This window comes from Thalassophryne amazonica, chromosome 3 (genome assembly GCF_902500255.1).
Source record: "Thalassophryne amazonica chromosome 3, fThaAma1.1, whole genome shotgun sequence".
Classification (NCBI taxonomy): Eukaryota; Metazoa; Chordata; class Actinopteri; order Batrachoidiformes; family Batrachoididae; genus Thalassophryne; species Thalassophryne amazonica.
Window position 1 is genome coordinate 141,363,549 of NC_047105.1, and position 24,235 is coordinate 141,387,783.

Below are 24,235 nucleotides of genomic sequence, written 5' to 3' on the forward strand. Positions count from 1 at the left end.
TTGTGGTGGGCTATCTAATGGAAATAGGTTATTTTCAAATTTACAACAGTTCACATTATGTAACTTACTTATTTCTAGTTATGTTTAACATTACTTACAGATGGTGAGGAAATATAAGAGAGGTGGGTAACACTACAGTACCCTTAATACAAAGTACCTACCACACTTAGTACCATGTATTAGTCTATGTAATAATCTGTAATTACTTGTACTCAGTTATACATCTATAATGTAATAATGTGTACTAGTGTTTTTTAGGTACATAATGTAATAAAAGAGTATTGTTACAAATGTGTACTAAGAGATTGTTGGTACATATATTAATAACATTCTTGTTACAAATGTGTATTTACACATTACAGTTACATGATGTAACAAGATGTACTCGTTGCATGTACTTATATTTGTTTATTCAATTGTATTAAAGCGCTTGTTTCCAAGGTCACCTTGCATTGTCTTGTACTACACACTAACTACACTGGGAAGGTTTCGTCCCTACATATATGTATGTACATTGTATGTACATCACATACACAAGAACATGCACCTGTTGTGGCCCTACCCCCTGTACTGCATGTACTGTAGTACTGTGGTTTGATGTTACAATGTGAGTACTGAAGAGATACACTTTATTTTACAGTACTCAATCCATTGTGTTTAAAGTTATTAAAGTAATACAGTTTGTGGTACATGTAGTCATATGCGTAGGAGGTGTGTGTGTGGGGGGGGGGGCAGGGGAGCAACGGCCCCCCCTGGACTTGGCAAAATGCTCAATTTCGGGCAGATGGGCTGGGAAATTTGGGCATGGGCCATGTAGACTCTGAATACAGAATAGAATGACCTAAAATGTCAGACTTATTTTTGCTATTAATGTAAACAATCAAACCGCTATTTGGTCACCAATATAAATATAAATATGGGTATATAAATATATGGTAATTTAAAGAGTCATGGGGGTTTCTGAAATTCGGGCAAATTTGGTGTCGCCCCCCCCCAAATAGACCCCACCTCCTATGCCTATGCATGTAGTAAAATGAGTAAAATGTGCTCTGTAGCCATTGTTATTTGTGGTGTGATTTTACAATGTAAGTACAGAAGAGATACACTTTATTTTACAGTACTCAATCCATTGTATTTAAAGGTATTAACAAAGTATTACAGTCTGTGGTACATATAGTACGTTGCGTAATAAGGTACTTTGATTTGCCATGTTAAAGACTGTCACAGTAATCTGTGGTTTGATGTTACCTTTAGTCATTGTAATCTGTGGTTTGATGTTACAGTGTAAGTACAGAGGAGATACACTTTATTTTACAGTACTCAATCCATTGTATTTAAAGGTAATATAGTACTACAGTCTCTTGTACATGTAGTATACTGGGTCATATAGTATGCTTACTGTATAGTTAACACCCTTCCGGTCTTGGTCATGATAATATGAGGTTTGTAGTACAATGTAAGTACAGAAGAGATATGCTTTATTTTACAGTATTTGAGCCATTGTATTTAAAGGTAATAACAAAATACAACAGTCTTTAGTACATGTACTATATTAGGTAATAAAGCAGTTTTGATTTTCCCAACTCAAGAGCTGTAGTCACTGTAATTTGTGGTTGTTACAATGTAATTACAGAGAGGATACACTTTATTTTACAGTGCTAGGTCCATTGTATATAAAAGTAATAAATGACTACTGTACATGTAGTACAGGGGGTAAATTGAGTGATGGTAATGCGATACTCCAACCAAATCTGAAAATTAAGGACATGTACCAAGACGTAGGGCCACAAAGGTGCATGTTCTTTAATGTAAGTACACAATGTTATGTGATGTACATACAATGTACATACATACATATAGGGGCAAAACCTTCCCAATGTAGTTAGTGTGTAGTACAAAACAATGCAAGTCGACCTTGGAAACAAGAGCTTTCATACATTTGAATAAACAAATATAAGTACATGCAACTAGTACATCTTGTTACATCATGTAACTGTAATGCGGAAATACACATTTGTAACAAGAATGCATTATTACTATATGTACCAACAATCTCTTAGTACACATTTATAACAATACTCTTATTACATTATGTACCTACAAAACACTAGTACACATTATTCCATTATGGATGTACAACTGAGTACAAGTAATTACAGATTATTACATAGACTAATACATGGTACTAAGTGTGGTAGGTACTATGTATTAAGGGTACTGTAAAATAAAGTGTTACCAAAAGGGGTACGTGGGGTATGGACAGAAGAGAATATGCAACTGGCTGTCGATGCTGTTAGACGTGGTGAACAGTCAAGACAGTCGCACGAGAATATCATGTGCCACGCAATACACTTAGACGCCACTCAAGGAATGATGCTCCAGCTAGAGTGAAGAAGAAACTTGGCCGCAGAACTGTTTTAAATGAAGCACAGGAGCTCCAGCTCTATGTGATCCTTGACTTTGAAACTTCTTACTATGGACTAACCCGCAGTGATGTACAGGATTTATGTTCCAATTCTGCTGCATCAACCACATACAAAATCATTTTCAGGCCATGGTCCACATTACCCCACAAGGGGGTCCATATTGTCAACATTGTAGGGAATATGGACCCCAACAGGCCATTTCTGTTGACCCCTCTGGACCATTTATTTCTGATGTTGCACATCCCAAACTGAATGACAGTATAACTGGTTCATCCGTCTATTGGAACAACCATTTTGAAATTGAGATGGGCCAGTTGTCTCTCCTTTAGCCAGCATGAAGCTTAGGGGGTCCATATTACCTCAATGTACCCTATATATATATATATATATATATATATATATATATATATATATATATATATATATATATATATATATATATATATATATATATATATATTTTTTTTTTTTTTTTTTTTTTTTTTTTTTTTTTTTTTTTTCTTTACACCTGTGAACTAAGAACATCATGCACACTGATGCCTCCAGCAGGGACATGAACAACAGCTCTCAGGTGAAATGTGTGACACATTTTCCTGAATGTACATCGCGATAAATCATCTGAATGTGAAACCCGGTGCAGACTACACAGCAAATGGCTTTGCAGTGGAAATCCATGTTTTCCCTCATGTTGGACCAATGGTGTAATGTTAGTTCACACTTTCTGAAATATAGACTTAAAGGTCCCTATCTGACAATCTGTAGCACACTGTTGCATTATGGGCTCTCTAACTCCATGAAGCTATTTGGGCAGTACATGAACCTATATTCAAATTTTGTGGGGTGTTTGTTTTTTAATTTCATTTTTAATGTTGGTTTTCACTTCAGTTTCATTGTGGTTTAATGAACTTGTGTGCTGAGTGTCAGTGAGCTCTGAACTTACCTACATGACGTGTATCTCAATTTTGTGCTTCTATAAATCACAGGGAAACTATGCATTTGACTTCAGAGCTGTTTCTTTGGAGGTTTATGGTGTGAGTCGCTCTCTCCTGCTCAGCAGTAGATGTGCGCCCAACAGCATCTTACTGAGCATCACTTAGAAAAGAAACCTGTGCTTTGCTGTGCGCTGCGTGGTGCGAGCTCAAAAATACAGCTGCACCTATTTTTTTTATCTGCTTTTCATTGTTCTACTTAATAAAAGTTTAATATTTGGAGGGGGTGTCAGGTTTATGCTTTCTTTTGCCTGTTTCATTTGGACTTGGACTTGACGACATGGCCAAACACAAGTGAAAACATTGCCATGACTTTATATTTTGTGCCCCAAACTGAATAAAAGAAGCTTCCAAACAAAAAGACCCATTTTTTAAGAGGATCTCAAATATTATGTCATAAAAATTGTGCTTGTCACTGTTTCTTGCACCCATCAATAGAAAGTTCACAGACTGATATTAGAACATGAAACACCAGAAAAAAAAAAAAAAGAACATCCGAATAATAACAGTCATCCTGTCTTCACAGAATGCACCAAATTGCACAATTTGGAGTATACTTTTCGGCCCAAAGCCGTTCACGGTGCTGTCAGATGGTCCTGCCATTTCCGCGCTTTGGTTTCTCCTCCTAATCTAAAGCATACTGAAGCAGGTGGTATGTTTTTCCAGGCAAAGCTGAATCTGTTCACCAATTATTGTCAGAAATAATTCTCCTTTTATTAGCCTTTGTTGATGCTGAGCTCTATTGAAACAGATGAGATCAGGCAGCAGCAGATGTGGGGTGGAGATTAAAAACGCTGCTGTCACCACGGACGGTTTCCAGCAGCACATGCACAGAAAGAGAGACACATCACCTCCTGTTTGAGTAAAATCACATCCATCAGTGTTAGTGTTTGCACTCTCAGCAGCACCGCACGGTTCATTTATACTTCATCATTTTCAAAATTTCATTTGCTGTTACAAGCACAAAATTCTTCAAGATAAACCGATATGAAAAAAGATGAGTGTGTGTGTGTGTGTGTGTGTGTGTGTGTGTGTGTGTGTGTGTGTGTGTGTGTGTGTGTGTGTGTGTGTGTGTGTGTGTGTGTGTGTGTGTGTGTGTGTGTGTGTGTGTGTTGGGAGGGCAGTGATGGGAAAATCTACACATAAGTAAAAAAAAAAATTCACGTTTTAAAAAGTCCTTCATGAATTATGCAAAGTGCAATTGATTTTTGTCAGCCTGAGATCTGGGTTGTCTTCTCGCAGATGTGCGCTGAGTGATGCCTGTTTAAACTGTGATCACTCCAACAACTTAAAACATATGTGCACCTCATTGGGGTGCACACACACCTGCACACTGGTTGCACTTGGCAGAACGATGCACTAATGCACTTTGTGTAATTAAACTGAAATTATTACAGCCTCAAACCAGGAAAACACTTGGGACAATATCAACAGTGCAAAACAAAAAACAACCTGTAGTGATTCTTCTTCTTCTTGTAGTGATTTCCTGTGACTTGACTGTAGACAGTATGAACCCAAGATATTTCTTTCTTTTCGTGGTCATCTTCATTTCATTAGTTATTATACTTCAGTTTCTGCATTTGAGGACTGCGACATGTTCCAAACAAAGTTGGGGCGGAGACAATTTGGGGTTAGTAATGAGGTTAACATATAAGGGCCCCGTCACACTGGAGCACCAATGAGCGCAAATGCCGTATGAATCAGTCGAATGGGGAAAAACAGCCAGAATTTGAGCAACAGTTGTACAGGACATTTCTACGAATGGTATACAAATACCCAGAATGTGTTCCGAAGGCGCCTTGAATGATTTGCACACATTTGGAGTGCAGCAGCTCCCGAATCCAGGTCGACTACCCAGAGTGGAGGAAAGTGATCAGCTGTTTATGAGCACACACATGCAGCTGAGCACACATGTTCCAGCCTCACGCATGCACGGCAGTTCGGTCAGCTGACTTGGTCACACACACACACACACACACAGAGCGTGATGTGTGGATAAACCAGTGACACGCACACACAGCGCTTTGATCAGCTGTTATCACAGCTGGACTGAAAGGCACAGGAGGGGCACAGGAGGCCATGAGATCACCGGATACCTGCAAAAAGCACCGGATGCTTCCAATTTCACGTGAATGTGGCCATCACTGTATACATCACTGTATATGTAATGTGCCACAGCGTGGCACAGCACCACAGCATGAACGCTGATTTTGGAGCGCCACAGTCTGCCAGAGGAAGTATGGAAAGATCAAATGCAAAAGAAAGAAAATGTAATTAGTGACTATGTGCAAAAGCTTTGAGGTGCTATGAAATGGTTTAATTGGGCTTTTTTTTTTCAATGTATTTTCAGATTTGGAAAACTTCAAGACTCACAGAAGAAGCTCTGTGTCGGTCCGTGAAGGTCAAGGAGTGGTTCTGCTGTGTGGTCCACCACCACATTCTGGAGGTAAAACAATCAGTGCTCAATCTCATCTGTAAGGAATATGATTTAAGAAGAGATTAACCCTCTGGGGTCTGAGGGCATTTTTTGGTCAGTTCACTCGCCTGGCATAAATGTTTTATTATTGCTGGTAACAGCTCTCCCTGCATCCCACAGTCAAGTTTTATGTCTCTTTTTCAGGACAACCTGTACTTTCAAAATATATATGCTATAGTTGTGTTTTATAAGTGTAATAAAGGTTTACAATCAGAAATAAGAAAGGAAAAAGTAAAGCAGAAATGATTTTCCACATACATTTATTCAAAACACACAGCAAACTATAATAAACAACTGTATTGACACTTTATAAAGGTAATTTGGGCTCTTGTGTGAAAGACTGTGCAACAAAAAGGTTCAAACAGTTCAAACAAATGCACATTTTGAACAATATATACAAAATGGTCTATGCTTTTTGTTTGTCTTCATCTCAAAGCAATTTCTGTCTGCTATTGCACAAAGGTCACATCACAAACTTGTACTGTAAAGTTGACTGTGTGTTTGTTCTCTCCTGCTCTGAAAGCAACATTCACACTTCAAGGCTTATTCACAGTTTGAGGAGCGGCCCCTCCCCTCCTCGCTCCATTGATATGGTCATCAGTGCTTTATGCCGGAGCGAGAGAGCATTCCACAGGCTTATCCAGTAACATTCACAGGAAAACTAGTCGAGCAATCCTGATACTCACACACTTTGTTTGAGCATGTGAGATTGTATGAGAGTCTCTCCCTCTGCTCACTTTCACTTTCACTGTGCGCAATGGCACAGGGCACATTGGAGCAGCCAGGAGGCTATTCAGACGGGCCAACTAGTAACACATCACTCCTAAAAACAATCTTTGGTGTGTCACGTGAGGTGAATCTGCCCTACGATTGGATTTTGGAAAACCATGTGATGGTGAGCCAATTCCGATTGGACACTCACATTGCTCACATCATCACACAGCTTCTATGAGGAGTACAAAGATGGTGGATGGTGGCTTGAAAGTCTGCGGAGTTAACTTTTCAGCAAAAAAAAAAAGTAATTTTCTATCTCATATCATTAAAACGTTATTTATAATTTAGTAAAGCTTGGTCTCAGCAGTCGTATATGATGGTGTCGGACCCTGAGGGTTAAAGTGCAAAAGTAAAGCAAAACGTAGTGAGATAGAGGCCATCTGGAGGTCCTGTGGAGCAGCAGATATTCCAGTTTGTCCATGTCGCTGCGGCAAGCAAAAGAAAAAAAAAAAAAAGTGTAAACCACAGTGTGCATGTTCTCTCACAGGCAGCAGCAGCAGCAAAAAAAAAAAAAAGTGTTTCCTGTTTTCCAAAATCATAATTAAACATTTATGAAACTTTGGTCATATTCTGAAAAAGAAACAGCAGTTAATCATGTTGGAATGGATTTAGTTAATGTAACATTAGCAAACTTCAAATCAAATATCTGCACCTGTGACCCATCTGTGGCCCCACAGTTTGAGAACCACTGCTTTAGTGCAAATAACCAGGCTATCCTGCCTTGCAAAACGTGAAAATGGCATTCACAAGCTGCTAGCATGGTTCAGAAGCTATGTGATAAAAAGACAAGTCAATGAACTTGTCTTTTAGTCCCAAGTCCAGTCCACATCCAGTCATGAAGAACTGAGTTCTTTCATTGCCTGTGGTGGTATTTCAGAGAACATTTCAAGTTCACTGTAATTTGGAGCAATTCACGAATTTGCTGATATTTCTGCCAGAAGAAAAAAGACCAGAGTTCAATTTTGGTGAACTTTAACAAGTTCTGATTCCAAACTGTCTTGATGCTGCTGTCATTTGACCATGATTGTGTCATAAATATTGGCAGCTATCATATTCCTTCTTCCTCCTCTTCTTCTTCATCTTCTTTTGGCTGCTTCCTTTTTGGGTCTGGAGTTAGTGCAACAAAGAGCCTCCACACACAGACTTGAAGTGTTCCATTCAAACTGTCAAGCCACTCGTGAACCAGACACATGGCCCAAACAATCCCATGACTGACAGTGCACTTTTTTAAAGGCAGAACAGTTGTTAAATTTGAAGAAAGACAAAAGGACACTTTTAGATGCTGGATGTACAATAGCATAAATAAGTAATATTTATAAGTAAAATATAAATAGGTCCTACAGCTTATGGCCACTACGCTTGTCAGGGTTGACAGGAGGTAAGTGTGGGAAAGTTAATGACAAAATAGCAAAATGGGTTGAACCATATCACTTCAGAACAGTCTATTTTGGCCTCCACTACCTCTGAAGGGCTGAGGTCTGAAGAGATTTGATGGACACAGCCCTTAGAAAGGTGCAGACTCTGAATTGGTACACTGCCAGTGGCTTACCGCGACAGACAGCTAGACTACTGAGCATGTGACTGTCTTTAAGGCAAACCTGGTGATGAAGTAATGTCTTGTGGTCATGTGTTCAGCAGGTTACCTGAGGCAGTTTGAGATTTTACATAACAAATTAACCCCATTTAGTGCAGCCACTATGTAAGTGAATGAATGAATGAATTTATTTATTCAGCACACTCAAAAATAACAAAAAAGCTCATAAAGAGAACAATTTAACAACATACACATGTGGCCGAAAAGGTGTAGGCAGAAGCAAAAGCTTATAAATGCCCTCCCCTTTTAACATAATTTAAAAAAAGTATACATACTCTATGTATATATAAATATGCATATTGGGGAAGCCGGGGCACAGTGGATCAGAAATGTTGTTTTGTGGCATGATAAACACATTATGCATAGGTTTAGGTCATTCTATTGTGAATGTAATACAGCAAGTTATTGTTTATAAGGCTGTGTTATTTATGTCTCCCCAAATGTAATTTACACGTGTTTAAAATCAATTTTAAAATTTTTCACTGTGCCCCGGACACTAATTCATGGGGCACAGTGTCCGAGGCACAGTGAATCAACTTAGAATATAATGAAAAAACACATGATTATAAAGATTTCTTCAGCATTATCAAATATATGCTGATGCATATACAAACTATAATCCAGCAAACCAGCTATGTAATGTGTGAGTGTCTTATATAGTGATAAACAGTCCTTTAGAAACTATTATAAATACAACTGTCATAATTTCTGTTCAAATGTGAAAACAGTTGTTTATATACACAAATTATAGAAATAATTCATGGAAACATAAATGTGTAAGCTTCAACAAGTAATATTTGTCATCCACTTGATACTGGGGCTTAGTAAATCACTTTCTAGACTGATTCACTGTGCCCCGTTTCACTGTGCCCTAGGTGCATGTGACACATGAGTCATGTTATCAAATAGCTGATATTCTGGAGAAGACATAACACATGCTCATCAGTTGGACGGGGTAGTCTTCTAGCTAATAATTTTTTGGGCCACCTTTCCTCTGTTATGAGAAATAAATAATAAATACAAAGACACTGACATCCACAAAATTTACTTTTGATAGAAAAAAACAGACTTCACTTGCCACTTAGTTTTACCCTTAATGTATCCAAAAACAAACACTAATTTATAAGTGGATGTCTTTATGCATAAAAATATGGCACAAGTGCTGCAAATATATATGTAGTTTTGCAGATATAGCTACTGATTCACTGTGCCCTGGTTTCCACTACTCATGACAACAAATACAAAGTATAAATTTTTGGTTACTTGTTTAACTTTAGATATTCACATATGACAAGCGACACACTGGCACAACAATATTCATTTATATCCTTGATGAAGACTGCATGACAGAAAGCTTTAGCCAATTTCACTAGAGCAAACAGAGGACATACGTACAGTGTGATGGCAGCATGGCTTTGGTAGCGATCAGCAACATCGAGCAGGAAGAGGAGTTGGTACCAATAGTATTAATCAATTAAGAAAAAAACACCAATAAAGAAGTAGTGACATTACATTTTTTCAGGTTTTTCATTTTTTCATTTTTTATAAACCTGGAGATATGTGCAAATAATCAAATAAGGTATTGGTTTGCAAAAGGTTGTGTGAACGTGTTTGCATCATCTTTGTCAGTCAGAGAAGCAGAGAATGAAGCCAGATATGAGTGTGAAAATGTGACCAATCACAGCTTAGCACGAAAAATCAAAGTTCTGTTTGTCAGCACAACACATAACACATAAACCACTGGTGTTGGAGTGGAATAACATACTTATTTTCTCCTGAAAGTTCCACTTTGTTGAAGTATTCTGTCACCTTGTGAGCAGTAATACCAATGGAAATGTCAGCAGAGAAGGTTTCTGACCAACACGTTGTATTACTGACACTCAGTTCCAGTGCCTCAGACTCCAAACGTGTGTCAAACACGTGGCGGTGTTGGATGTGCCATGTGGCTGCTGTGAAGTTACTTTTATGATGACTTGTTTTCCAGCAAAATTCTTAAAATTTCCTTTCTAACTGCAGCAGATGTGACTCTTTGTAGGATTGTATCTTCTCTGTGAAACAGCTGCTTGGATTTATGTCCCAGGTTCATACCAGTGTTTCCTGCTCTGGGCAGCTGGTGTGGAATGGCTTATAAATGTTTGTGGGGTCGTTTGGGAAGTTTACCTGGTGGAAGCTCGACAGACTCTGTTGCAGTGTGAAATTTAGATTTACTTGCAAATGCTTTTGCTGAGATACCAGGTTTGATTGTTTTCTATCGAGGAGAATGTGAGCAGCTGCTTCGGCGCCTCTTTTCATACCTGCCAATTTATGCTGAAGTAATCCAATTAAGTTTGGATTTAAAGACCAATGGGGCAATAATTCTGATGTGTCAGGCTTCTTCAGACACATGAAAAGCCCCCTGAAGACACTTGTCCCATTGCTAATATACAGAGCCAATAGTACCTGTCAATTAGAATTCCATTTTAGTAACTTGCGAGGTCTATTAGATAAAAAAACGACACTTTTATTTTTTTTTTTTAACTATATGGATTTGAATAACGTGCGATTACACCAATCATGCTTGAACCCTTGTGCGCATGCGTGAGTTTTTTCACGAGTGTTGGTGACGTCATTTCCCTGTGGGCAGGTCTTGAGTGAGATGTGGTCCCGCCCTCTCGGCTGAATTCTTTTGTTTCACACGCTGCTCGAGACGGCGCGCGTTGCTTTATCAAAATTTTTTCTGGACCTGTGAGGAATATCCGAGTGGACACTATTCGAGAAATTAAGCTGGTTTTCGGTGAAAAGTTTAACGGCTGATGAGAGATTATGGGCTGTTTCTGTCACTGTAAGGACTTCCCACGGAGCAGGACGTCGCGCAGCACTTCCAGGCACCATCGTCGGCCTGTTTCGACCTGAAAACATCCTAATTTAAGGCTTAATTCACCCAGGACGTCGTGAGAGAACAGAGAAGATTCAGAAGAGGCCAGCATGAGGACTTTATGCGGACATTCCACTGTTTAAGGACATTTTTTAATGAAAGATGTGCACGCAAATTCGCCTAGTTGTTTCCGTGACGACTCGGCGAATCTGTGTGTGTCGCGACAGGAAAAACACCTCCGTGTTGAAAACCATTTGTAAAATTCAGGCGGCTTTTGATGGCTTTCAACAAGTGAGTAACTGAGAAATTGTTTAACAGCTTGGGCATGTTCCAACTTGCCCGTTAAGGTTTCCAACGGAGGTGTTTTTCCTGTCGCGACCCCCCGCGGTCGGGTCCGGCCCGACATGCGACTCTGCCCGCAGGTTCTTTCATTACAAAATGTCCGTTAACAATGGAATGTCCGAATAAACTCCTCATGCCGACTTCTTCTGAAAGTTCTCTGTTCTCTGACGACTTCCTGGGTCAACAGAGCATGAAATGTGGGCGTTTTCAACTTGAAACGGCGAGACGCTGCCGCCTCGAAGCGCAGATCGCCGTCAGGCGCCGTGGGCTGTCCCTACGGCGACACTACCAGACCAAAATCTCTCATCAGCCGTTAAAATTTTACCGAAAACCAGCTGAATTTATCGGTGTCCACTCAGTTGTGCCTTACAGTTTTGAAAAAATTTTGATCAAACAAAGCAGCAGTCTCTGAGCCATTCCTAAACAATGAAAAAAAAAACGACGAGAGGGTGGGCCACTCCTCACTCAAAGACTGCCCACAGGAGAATGACGTAACTGAAGGCGTAAAAAACTCTCACATGCCCACGAGGGTTCAAGCATGTCTGATGTAATCACACGTGATTCAAATCCATATGGTTTTTGAAAAAAATAATAAGGTCGGATACTTTTCTAATAGACCTCGTACACATCCCAGCTGTAATGGAAGCAACCATCACTTTCTGTTGCATAAACTAACTAGATGTTCGGTTGTTGTCACAGTCCTGTTGACATTAACAAACACAGTAAACAGTGTTTTTCCTAATGTGTCACTAACTCGACTTTGCCTGAATGCCTTGAGCCAAGTGTACATGTTAATGGCCGTTCAAATGCATGTTTGGTTGCATGTTTTCTGCCAAAAACTTTAAAATGTAACAAAACAAGAAATTGAGTTTTACCTTTAAATAGTTAGTATTTCACTTTTTCACACAGTTTTGCTTAAACTTGTGTAAATTTGATGTGATTAGTGTTGAGAATTTCATTTGAAGATATCTTCTGTTGGGCTGTTTGTATAATAAAGTGGTGATTGGTGAGTTTTTTTTGTTGTCCATAGCACTGTTAATTGTCTTCCTGTTATTTCATTGTGTAGCATGCAATTCATTTCCCAAGCATGTGCATCACAGCTGAGCTGCTAGTGATCCCACATCCTATTTGTCAGACCCATGTGAGGCTTTTTTGTTTTTGCCTATATCTCAAAAGTCAGAGCAGCTCTATGAGCTGTTTGACTTTATGGGTGCATCTATCCATGTGGTAAATGTAACATTATTTCTTGAGAAAGACTTGATGAGTCAAGCTGAAACTTCTTACATAAGGACATTGGCTAAGTTTGATGTTAGGAAAGTGGCTGCCAGTGTATATAGTCTGTGAAACCTTTTTTTGGATTGCGATGAAACTTGCTGTTATCTTATAATCTGCAAAAACCTTGCACAAGTTCAAAGCTGCCCTTAACAAAGTGTATTGGGGTAAGTACAGCCCTTTTTACAGCATGAATATGGAAATGCACCATTTAAAGATAACTGATCTTTCCCAGCACTAATTTGTAGACCTGTGTTTGATTCCCAGACACACTACCTTGTACAGCACACTTCATTTTTGCAGTCCACCCAGCACCAAATGGGTACTGGACTTGGGTTGGGAAGTAATTACTATTCAAAGAAGATTGGTAATGTTAGTTTGTTGCTATTTTCATTGGATGGAGGCTTTATGTAACTCCTTTGATTTCTGCCCCATTCAGTGTTATCACTCATCTTCAACTGTTTATCCAGGATTGGGTCAAGGGGGAACACCTCTAATAGAGGACCCCAAACTTTCTTTTACCAGGCCACATTTACCACCTCTGACTGGGGAATCCTGAGGCATTCCCAGGCCAGTGCAAAGATATAATCACTCGACCTAGCACTGGTTCTTCTCCAGGGTCTCCTCCCAGCTGGACATGTCTGGAACACTTCCCTAGGGTGGTGCCCAGGATGCATCCTTATTAGTTGCCAGACACACCACAGCTGGATCCTCTCAACGCAGTGGAGCAGCTGCTCTACTCTGAGCTCTGCATGGATGACTGAGCTTCTCTCCCTATATCTAAGGGAGACACCAGCCACCCTCCTGAGGAAACCCATTTCAGCCGCTTGTACCTGTGAGCTAGTTCTTTCAGTCATGACCCAACCCTAGATGAGAGTAGGAACAAAGACTGACTGGAAGCTCAAGAACTCTGCCTTTCGGCTCAACTCCCTTTTCATTGCAACAGTACGGTAGACCGAATGCAACACGGTCCCTGCTACACCAGTTCTCTGGCCAATCTCATGCTCCATTGTTCCCTCACTCATGAACAAGACCCCGGGGTCTTGCCCCAAGTGAACTCCTTCACTTGGGGCAAGACCTCATTACCTACCCAGAGTAAGCAGTCCATCAGTTTCCTGCTGAACACCAAGGCCTTCAATTTAGAAGTATTGATCCTCATCCCAGCCACTACACACTCAACTGCGAACTGACCCAGTCGGTGCTTGAGGGCACAGCCTGATGATGATAACAGGACCACATCATCTGCAAAAAGCAGTAATGAGACCCTCAGCCCACCAATATGAAGATCTCCTTCCCCCCAACTACTTCACAATATCCTGTCTGTGAATACCGTAAACAGGATTGGTGACAATGCACAGTCCTGGCGGTGGCTGACCTCCACCAGAAACTAGTTGAACTTAGTGCAGAGGACCCAAACAACTCTTGTTTGTGAGATTGGATGGCCCTAAGAAGGGACCCCCTCACTCCATACTCCTGCATTACTCCACAGCATCACCCATGGTACCCAATCATACGCCTTCTCCAACTCCACAAAACACATGTAGACTGCATGGGCATACTCCCAGACCCCCTCCAGGATACTCCACAAAGCATATGTAGACTGGATGGGCATACTCCCAGACCCCCTCCAGGATCCTTCTGAGAGTGATGAGCTGGTTAGTTGTTCCATGGCCAGGACAGGACCCGCATTGTTCCTCTTCAGTTTAACTCTCGGCTGAACACACCTTTCCAGCACCCTGAAGTAGACTTTACATGAGAGGTTGAGTCCTCCGAGATAACATATCCAATCCCAGCAATGGATTCCCCCACTGGAGACCCATGCAGGACTCCAGTCAGGGACTCCAAGAAGGCCGAATACATCAAAGTACTGTTCAGTGCATAGGCACAAACAACAGTCAGAACTCATCCCCCACCCCCGCCACACAAACGCATAGGGAGGTAACCCTCTCATCTACTGGGTAAACTCCAGTGCAGCAGCACTCAGCCGGAGGCTCATGAGTATCTCTACACATGCCTGGTGCCTCACATCCTGGGCAGCTGCAGAAAAGGTCCAACTTCTGCCAAGGAGAGTGGTTCTGGAGCTGATGTTGTGCGTGGAGGCAAAGCTTCAGGGAGGTGGAGCAATACCAGTTAAGGTATTGTTCCACCTTCCATACAAGCTCTGTCCCCCCCCCCGCACGGTCAGAGTCCACACCCTCAGAGCTAGCTTCTGCCACCTGAGTCTGGTTCATCGAGGCTCTTTACTTTCACTACCATCCACAGGACAGCGCACCTGACCGCAGTGGTTCCCCCTGTTGGTGGGGAGTCTCCAGGGTGAAATAGCAAGTTCACATAGCCCTATCAGGCTTAGCCCGAAGAGGCAAGCTGAACTTGTCATTTCACCCTGTGGTTCCCCATGTTGGTGGGGAGTCCACAGGGTGAAATAGCAAGTTTGAAGTACCTCTTTGGGCTAAGCCTGATCGAGCTACGTGGCAAGCCTGGCCACCAGGTGCTTGCTGACAGCCTTGGCTCCAGACGGGGGCCCTGGGCTTCCCTCTGCCTTGTTTTCCATGAAGTCTTTGTCAACCATTCATAAGCATGGTTTACACATAGACGGTTTTGTCGTTGGGTAGTACGTAGACCAAAGTTCGCGGTAGTTCCGGCTGTTTTCATGGTGGAGAGGGGCGGAGCATTTCCCCGGCGTTTTGACCGCCATAATAGCCGCAAATAAGCGGATAAAATGCCGCTAAATCCGCCAAATAAAGCGGCGTTTGGACGACGTAGAATTCGGCACACATCAGGCAATGGGGGTTAATACCCAGTTCTATCCTTTACAATCGCAGGTTAATACGCGCGTGAGAATGGCGGTGTTCTGCTGCCGCCGATAATGCCCTGTGTACCGCTGGATTTATCCAGGCAAATCCTGCGTTACTCCAGGAACTTTTGCATATAGGCACTGCCCCCAGAGTATAATAGGCTGAAGCAGCAGGAATACATGCCTCTGTCACTGCAGGGGGAGGGAGATACTCAGCCTTTTCTTCTCTTTCCTTTTCCCCTCCTCAACGTGTTGCTCTGTCTCCACCACAGGGCTACCTCTGCTTCTGAACCAGACCTCTTGGTAAGTCCTTGCCGCTGCCAATTTTCTTAGGAGGCATACTGGAGTTTCTCTGCAAAAATATCTGGAGCTGGCCGTGAGTGAGAGGCCTGCATGCAGCGCACTAGCATTTTATATTGACCGCCGCCTATCGGCCGTTTGGATTGCCGTTAACCGGGAGGTACTGTCCGCTAGCGCCACCGTTTTGTCTGCCTCTGTCGCCGGTTAAAACGCCCTTGAGGACGCCGATGTGGGCTCTATCGTCGTTTTACACGCTGTTGATTAGGGATACAATGCCGGCCGCCACTTACGGCGGTGTAAACTGCGGCACTACAGGAAGGGTCAAGATGAAACAGCGATTAAAAAGTATCAAACGCCGTTGTTCACGTTGTCTCCGTCGTCACGCAAATTCTCCGGGAGCGCTCCCGGAATTATTCGACATGTTGAATAATTTTTTCGACGATTCCCGGTAAAGCCGGAACTAAGCCACACCCCCTAGTGCCAGCGTTAACAACGGCGTGTGATCCTTAAGACGGCCAAAAACTCTTCCGGGACGCTTCCGGGAGTTCTTACCGTCTATGTGTAAATGGGGCTTTAGACTTGCATATCACCTGAGATCAATTTGCCATGTGAGACTATCAGGAGCAAGAAGGCTCCAGACAACACACCTCTCAGTTTCACAGGAACACAGAAACCTCTCCACCGCGGTGGATGATGAGATGATAAGATGATGATTCTTGGAGAGGGCGGTCTCTCAGTCTCATTCATTCCAAAAGCATTGTTGTGAAAGTGTAGGTACACGGACCCACAACAGGGGGCGCAATGAACGGACAATGGAGATAGGTGAATAACAAGTTTTACTGTTGTGAAATGAGCACAACCAATACAACAATCAATAATTTGGGGTTTAAGCCGAAATCTGCTGGTGTCGTGTGGGCAGGCTCGAAGGTAGGAGACGTCCGTCCTAGTCGAACCAGAACCACCCAGATCTCCTCTGCCACCGAACCCCAGAAGTACTGGAACCGCCAAGTCCCAAATTCCCAGGTGGCCACTGCCTCCGCTCGTCGGATCCGGTACTGCTGGCGGGGAAGAGCAACAAACACACAGGTGTGGATGCGACAGCACCCAGTAAACGGAGAGGGGAGAAGCCGCCTCCACCTCTTGTCACAATTAAGCAGGAAGGTGAGTACTTATCCAAGTAATTAGCTTTCAGTAGTCAGCTGTCCTGAAAAGGTTTAACAAGTTTTATCAGGTTATACAGAATATGCTTGCAGAGAAGGTTACCTCAATCTTAAGGCGATATCTCGGCACTGAGGTGGAGACGCCGTCCTGCTGATATACCTCCGTGCTGAGTGGAACAGCTGTGTCCAGTGATGGGTGACAGCTGTCACCCTGGCTGCTCCCGTAAGGCGGCAGCGCCCTCTGGTGCCTGGAGCCCGCACTCCAGGCAGGGCGCCCTCTGGTGGTGGTGGGCCAGCAGTACCTCCTCTTCAGCGGCCCACACAACAGGACCCCCCCCTCAACGGGCGCCTCCTGGCGCACGACCGGGCTTGTCCGGGTGGCGACGGTAGAAGTCGGCCAGGAGGGCCGGGTCCAGGATGAAGCCCTTCTTCACCCAGGAGCGTTCCTCGGGACCGTACCCCTCCCAGTCCACCAGGTACTGAAAACCCCGGCCCATTCGACGGACGTCGAGGAGCCGGCGCACAGTCCAAGCTGGTTCCCCGTCGATGATCCGGGCAGGAGGTGGCGCCGGACCCGGGGTGCAGAGGGGTGAGGTGTGATGGGGCTTGATCCTTGACATGTGAAATACTGGATGGATCCGCAGCGAGGCCGGGAGCTGGAGCCTCACTGCGGCGGGGTTGATGACTTTCAGGATTCTGAAGGATCAGATGTATCGTTCCTGGAGTTTTGGGGAGTCCACTTGCAGAGGGATGTCTTTGGTGGACAACCATACCTCCTGCCCAGGACGATACTTGGGGGCCGGGGCCCGCCGCCGGTTCTGCATGTTTTCTTCGCCCTCGTCCGGGCCTTCAATAAGCAGAGCGGGCGGCACGCCACACCCGACGGCACTTCCGTAGGTGGGCCTGGACCGAGGGCACACCGACCTCTCCCTCAACCACCGGAAACAAGGGGGGCTGATACCCCAAGCACACCTCAAAAGGGGAGAGGCCGGTGGCTGACGACACTTGACTGTGTGGCGTACTCGATCCAGGCCAGGTGGGTACTCCAGGCCGTCGGGTGCGCGGCTGTCACACAGCGTAGTGTCTGCTCCAGTTCCTGGTTGGCCCGCTCTGCTTGCCCGTTGGTCTGGGGGTGATACCCGGACGAGAGGCTGACCGTGGCCCCCAGTTCCCGGCAGAAGCTCCTCCAAACGTGCGAGGGTAAACTGGGGACCGCGATCGGAGACGATGTCTGATGGTATCCCATGCAGACGGACGACGTGGTGGACCAAGAGGTCCGCGGTCTCCTGGGCCGTTGGTAGCTTCGGGAGGGCCACGAAGTGGGCCGCCTTGGAGAAACGGTCCACTATCGTGAAGACGACGGTGTTTCCCTGGGACGGCGGGAGACCCGTGACAAAGTCCAGGCCGATGTGGGACCAGGGGCGATGTGGAACGGGCAGCGGCTGTAGCAGCCCTGAGGTCTTTCGGTGGTCGGCCTTGCCCCTGGCGCAGGTGGTACAGGCCTGGACGTAGTCCCGGACGTCGGCCTCCAGGGACGCCCACCAGAAGCGCTGCCGGACGACTGCCACGGTCCTTTGCACCCCAGGGTGACAGGAGAGCTTAGAACCGTGACAGAAGTCCAGTACTGCAGCTCTGGCTTCTGGTGGGACGTAGAGTCTGTTCTTTGGTCCGGTTCCGGGGTCCGGGTCACGGGTCAGGGCCTCCCGGACGGTCTTCTCCACGTCCCAGGTGAGGGCGGCCACGATAGCGGACTCCGGGATGATGGGATCCGGGGGATCCGACGGTTCCGTTTTGACTTCGTCTTCGTGTACCCGGGACAATGCATCCGATCTTTGATTCTTGGTCCCGGGACGGTAGGTAATCCGGAAGTCAAACGGCCAAAGAACAGTGACCAGCGGGCTTGCCTGGGGTTCAGCCGCTTGGCGGTCCTGATGTACTCCAGTTTCCGATGGTCAGTGAAAACCGTGAATGGCACGGCTGTTCCCTCCAACAGATGTCTCCACTCTTCGAGGGCCTCTTTCACCGCAAGGAGTTCTCAATTGCCGACGTCATAGTTCCGTTCGGCCGGGGTCAACCTGTGGGAAAAATAGGCACACGGGTGAAGGACCTTATCGGTCTTCCCCCTCTGGGAGAGTACCGCTCCTATCCCTGAGTCCGAGGCGTCCACTTCAACCACTAACTGGCGGCTAGGGTCGGGCTGCACCAGAACTGGTGCAGACGAGAAGCGCCGTTTCAACTCCTTGAACGCGGCTTCGCACCGATCCGACCAGGTGAAGGGGACTTTTGGTGAGGTCAGGGCTGTCAGGGGGCTAACTACCTGACTGTAGCCCTTAATGAACCTCCTGTAGAAATTAGCAAAGCCGAGGAACTGTTGCAGCTTCCTACGGCTTGTGGGTTGGGGCCAATCTCTCACCGCCGCAACCTTGGCCGGATCCGGAGCGACGGAGTTAGAGGAGATGATGAACCCCAAGAAGGACAAAGAAGTGCGGTGGAACTCACACTTCTCGCCCTTCACAAACAGGCGGTTCTCCAACAACCGCTGTAGGACCTGACGGACATGCCGGACATGAGTCTCAGGATCCGGGGAAAAGATGAGTATATCGTCTAGATACACGAAGACGAACCGGTGCAGGAAGTCCCGCAAGACATCGTTTACCAACGCTTGGAAAGTCGCAGGAGCATTAGTGAGACCGAACGGCATGACCAGGTACTCAAAATGACCTAACGGGGTGTTAAATGCCGTCTTCCATTCGTCTCCCTTCCGGATCCGAACCAAATGATACGCATTCCTAAGATCAAGCTTGGTGAAGATTTTGGCTCCATGCAAGGGGGTGAACACTGAATCCAACAAGGGCAACGGGTATCGGTTGCGAACCGTGATTTCGTTCAACCCCCTGTAATCAATGCATGGACGAAGCCCGCCATCTTTTTTACCCACAAAAAAGAAACCAGCACCCATCAGAGAGGTGGAATTCCGGATCAACCCGGCAGCTAATGAGTCCCGGATGTAGGTCTCCATTGATTCGCGTTCCGGCCGTGAGAGGTTGTACAGCCTACTGGACGGGAACTCACTGCCTGGAACCAAATCAATGGCACAATCATACGGGTGGTGGGGAGGAAGCGTGAGAGCCAGATCCTTGCTGAACACGTCCGCGAGGTCATGGTACTCCGCTGGCACCGCCTTCAGATTGGGCGGGACTCGGACCTCCTCCTTAGCGTGGGAGCCGGGGGGAACCGAGGAACCTAGACACTCCCGATGGCAGGTCTCGCTCCACTGTACCACTACCCCGGACGGCCAATCGAGCCGGGGATTGTGCTTTAGCATCCAGGGAAAACCCAGAACCACACGGGAGGTGGCCTGAGTCACAAAGAACTCGATCACCTCCCGGTGGTTACCTGACACCACCAGAGTTACCGGTGGTGTCTTATGCGTGATCGGTGGGAGTAGGGAGCCATCTAGTGCCCGAACCTGTACAGGCGAGGTAAGAGCCACCAGAGGGAGCCCTATCTCCCTGGCCCATCTACTGTCTAGCAGATTCCCCTCAGAGCCCGTGTCCACCAGTGCTGGGGCCTTCAGGGTTGAATCCTCATAAAGGATCGTGACTGGGAGTCGTGTGGCAATGTGGGTGTGTCCCACGTGAATGTTTTGGCCCACCCCTGGCCCAGTCTCTAGGGGCGGGCGTTGGAGTTTAACCGCTCGGGGCAGTCGCTTGCAAGATGCTCACTCGAGCCACAAACAAAACAAGCTCCGTAGGCCCGCCTCCTTTGTGCTCCAGGTGCCCTAAATGTTGCCCTGCTCGTGTCCATAGCTTCGTCAGCAGGGGGAGCCGTAGGCGCACGGAGCGCAGGAACAGAGGAGCGTGGGGAGGGCGGAGCTCGGTCGGAACCGGAAGGGAGAGGGACGACGCGTGCCTGGCCACGCCCTTCGCCTCGTTCCCGACGGCGTTCTTCTAGCCGGTTGTCGAGTCGTATAACTAGATCGATTAGCCCATCTAAGTCCCGCGGTTCGTCCTTCGCCACCAGGTGCTCTTTTAGGACCAGTGACAGTCCGTTTACAAAGGCGGCGTGGAGGGCAGTGCTATTCCAGCCGGATCTCGCCGCCCGCGATGCGGAAGGCGACTGCATAGGCAGCTGCGCTCCGACGCCCCTGTCTCATTGACAGTAGCACGGTTGAAGCGGTCTCTCCTCTATTGGGGTGATCGAACACCGTTCTGAGCTCCCGCACAAACCCATCGTATGTATGAAGGAGCCGTGAGTTCTGCTCCCAGAGCGCTGTAGCCCAAGCGCGTGCCTCCCCGCGAAGCAGGTTTATTACATAAGCTACTTTGCTAGCGTCAGTCGCGTACATCACGGGACGCTGTGCGAAGACGAGCGAACACTGCATCAAAAAATCCGCGCACGTCTCCACACAGCCTCCGTACGGTTCTGGAGGGCTTATGTAAGCTTCTGGGGACGGAGGAAGGGACCGTTGAACGACCAGTGGAACGTCACTCTCACGCGCAGGGTCCTCGGGAGGGAGAGCCGCAGTGGCGCCCGGAGGGCGCGCTTCCACTTGTGCGGCGAGAGCCTCCACCCTGCGGTTTAGGAGAACGTGCTGCTCGGTCATCAAATCGATCTGAGTGGTGAAAGCGGTGAGGATCCGCTGCAACTCACCGATTACCCCTCCCGAAGACGCTGACGCGCCCTGTTCTTTCATTGGCCGTTCAACAGCCGGTTGACGCCCCTCGGGATCCATGACGCTGGCCGAGATATCCTGTTGTGAAAGTGTAGGTACACGGACCCACAACAGGGGGCGCAATGAACGGACAATGGAGATAGGTGAATAACAAGTTTTACTGTTGTGAAATGAGCACAACCAATACAACAATCAATAATTTGGGGTTTAAGCCGAAATCTGCTGGTGTCGTGTGGGCAGGCTCGAAGGTAGGAGACGTCCGTCCTAGTCGAACCGGAACCACCCAGATCTCCTCTGCCACCGAACCCCAGAAGTACTGGAACTGCCAAGTCCCGAATTCCCAGGTGGCCACTGCCTCCGCTCGTCGGATCCGGTACTGCTGGCGGGGAAGAGCAACAAACACACAGGTGTGGATGCGACAGCACCCAGTAAACGGAGAGGGGAGAAGCCGCCTCCACCTCTTGTCACAATTAAGCAGGAAGGTGAGTACTTATCCAAGTAATTAGCTTTCAGTAGTCAGCTGTCCTGAAAAGGTTTAACAAGTTTTATCAGGTTATACAGAATATGCTTGCAGAGAAGGTTACCTCAATCTTAAGGCGATATCTCGGCACTGAGGTGGAGACGCCGTCCTGCTGATATACCTCCGTGCTGAGTGGAACAGCTGTGTCCAGTGATGGGTGACAGCTGTCACCCTGGCTGCTCCCGTAAGGCGGCAGCGCCCTCTGGTGCCTGGAGCCCGCACTCCAGGCAGGGCGCCCTCTGGTGGTGGTGGGCCAGCAGTACCTCCTCTTCAGCGGCCCACACAACAAGCATCTTCTTAAAAACAAAGCATTGTCAAATGTGAGTACTCAGAGGAGTTCTTAACAATGGTTTTAGTTTAACTAATGTAAGAATCGAATACATTCTTTAACATGCTTTTTGTTATCAGTGTGGAGGATTTGGTTGCATTATTTTTGATGGTCTTTTTGGGACTAGAGCAAGAAGCAAAAAGTCTCTTACTGTATTAGGGAAAAAAATGGTCTAATGTAGGATAGATTTATGAAAACAAATTCACTTTTAAAACAGGAAAGTGAATATAACGGGCGGACGTGCTCTTATTGCACAAAAGGTTTGTTGTTAAAATGTTAATAAATGCGTTCTGTTGTAATACGCACAATAAATGTGTTCTTTAAAGTACACAGCACTGTAGTACCTTGAAATAAATGATGTGACAATATTTTCTGTGTTGCTGTCAGCATTAATGCCTCTCACCCTGTGACTGCTGGGATGGACTCCAGCCACCCATGACCCATAACCGGAGTAAGCAGGTATAGAAAATGAATGAATGGATGGTGGCGTTACTGTCCCTGATCATTGGATATTTATGGTTGGTTTTTAGACAGTAAAGACCGACAGACTGAGTCCAGATTGCAGCTTTAAAAGGAGGACTTTGGAATGTTTGGCTTTTTGTGTTGTTGCTGCTAATTTGATTTTTGTTATGTGTTAATACAGAGTGAACACGTTTAGTGAATGTTCTCACGCCTGACAGCCGCATTCCCAGTTCAGCCGTTGATCTGATTAGAAAGACTTTAATATATTGGACAGAAGTAATGGGCTCCGGTGCCACGGTAAAAAGGTGTTTTCATGCTCTGCTGAGGGCCACAATTCAGTCGGCAACTCAAGTCATCAATCCCAGTCGTGTTCTCATATTACTGCAAATCTATTTGGTGTGTCACAAAATATGCATTGGTATGTGTTTTTTCTGCAATTATTCATCGCACAAACACGAGGAATAATGAGACAGACTACAGCAGGGCGTTATGAATGAGTGCACACAGACTGAGAAGAAACACTAAAAACTGCAGGCAGCCACCAGGCCACTGATAATAACACAATACAGTTTGCTTTGATGGAATTTATTTTTTATTGATTCTAAAAAGTAAAGTCAACCTGGAGGGAAGGTTTTCTCACCGTGCTGTTTCACCATTCATCAGTCTAAATTGCTGCATTTGGAATGCTCTGTTTGGTATTGTAGATGACAGAGTATTTTTAGTGCATGTGGAAGATGGAAGTGGTTTGGACAGGTCTTCATACACATGTTGAGGAAGCTACACTCATACCTGGTGGCAGTCCTTTGCTGCAGAGAAATTTATCTTGATGTGACAGTAACAAGGCAATAATGGCTGTCAGACCACCTCAGCTGCCATGACATGAGGACCTCATTGCATTTTAATCGAATTCTGCATGTGGGCGGCACATCCTTATGCAGCACCATATGTCTGCAGACCTCATTGTAGTGGTGGAGCTCATAGTAGTAGTGGGTGTGGGTGGGTGGGGGCAAGAAGACACACCTTGCATGGCTGACAGCTGTCTTGCACAGGCTTAGTCGTGCAGAAAGACTACTTTTAGTAGGACAAAGAAAAAGAAAGCAGGGAGTGTGACACAAAACAGAACTCATTATTCACTGTTGACATTACCATGATTAAAATTAAATCAATACGCTAGACTAAGATTAAATCAAAATAAAAATAATAACGCTCAATGTGTCATCTGGTCTCTATATAACAATTTTGGAACTGTGTCCACATTATCGGCATTGC

General features: G+C 45.6%; 1 protein-coding gene across 1 annotated transcript in view; it reads left to right on the forward strand.

The window, feature by feature from the left end:
- Nucleotides 1-24,235, forward strand: part of LOC117507665 (contactin-4-like) — a 641,244-nt gene that overhangs the window by 315,243 nt on the left and 301,766 nt on the right. Inside the window, 1 exon segment of the mRNA XM_034167486.1 lies at nucleotides 5,766-5,861. Within this exon segment, the coding sequence (XP_034023377.1) occupies nucleotides 5,766-5,861 (96 nt within the window).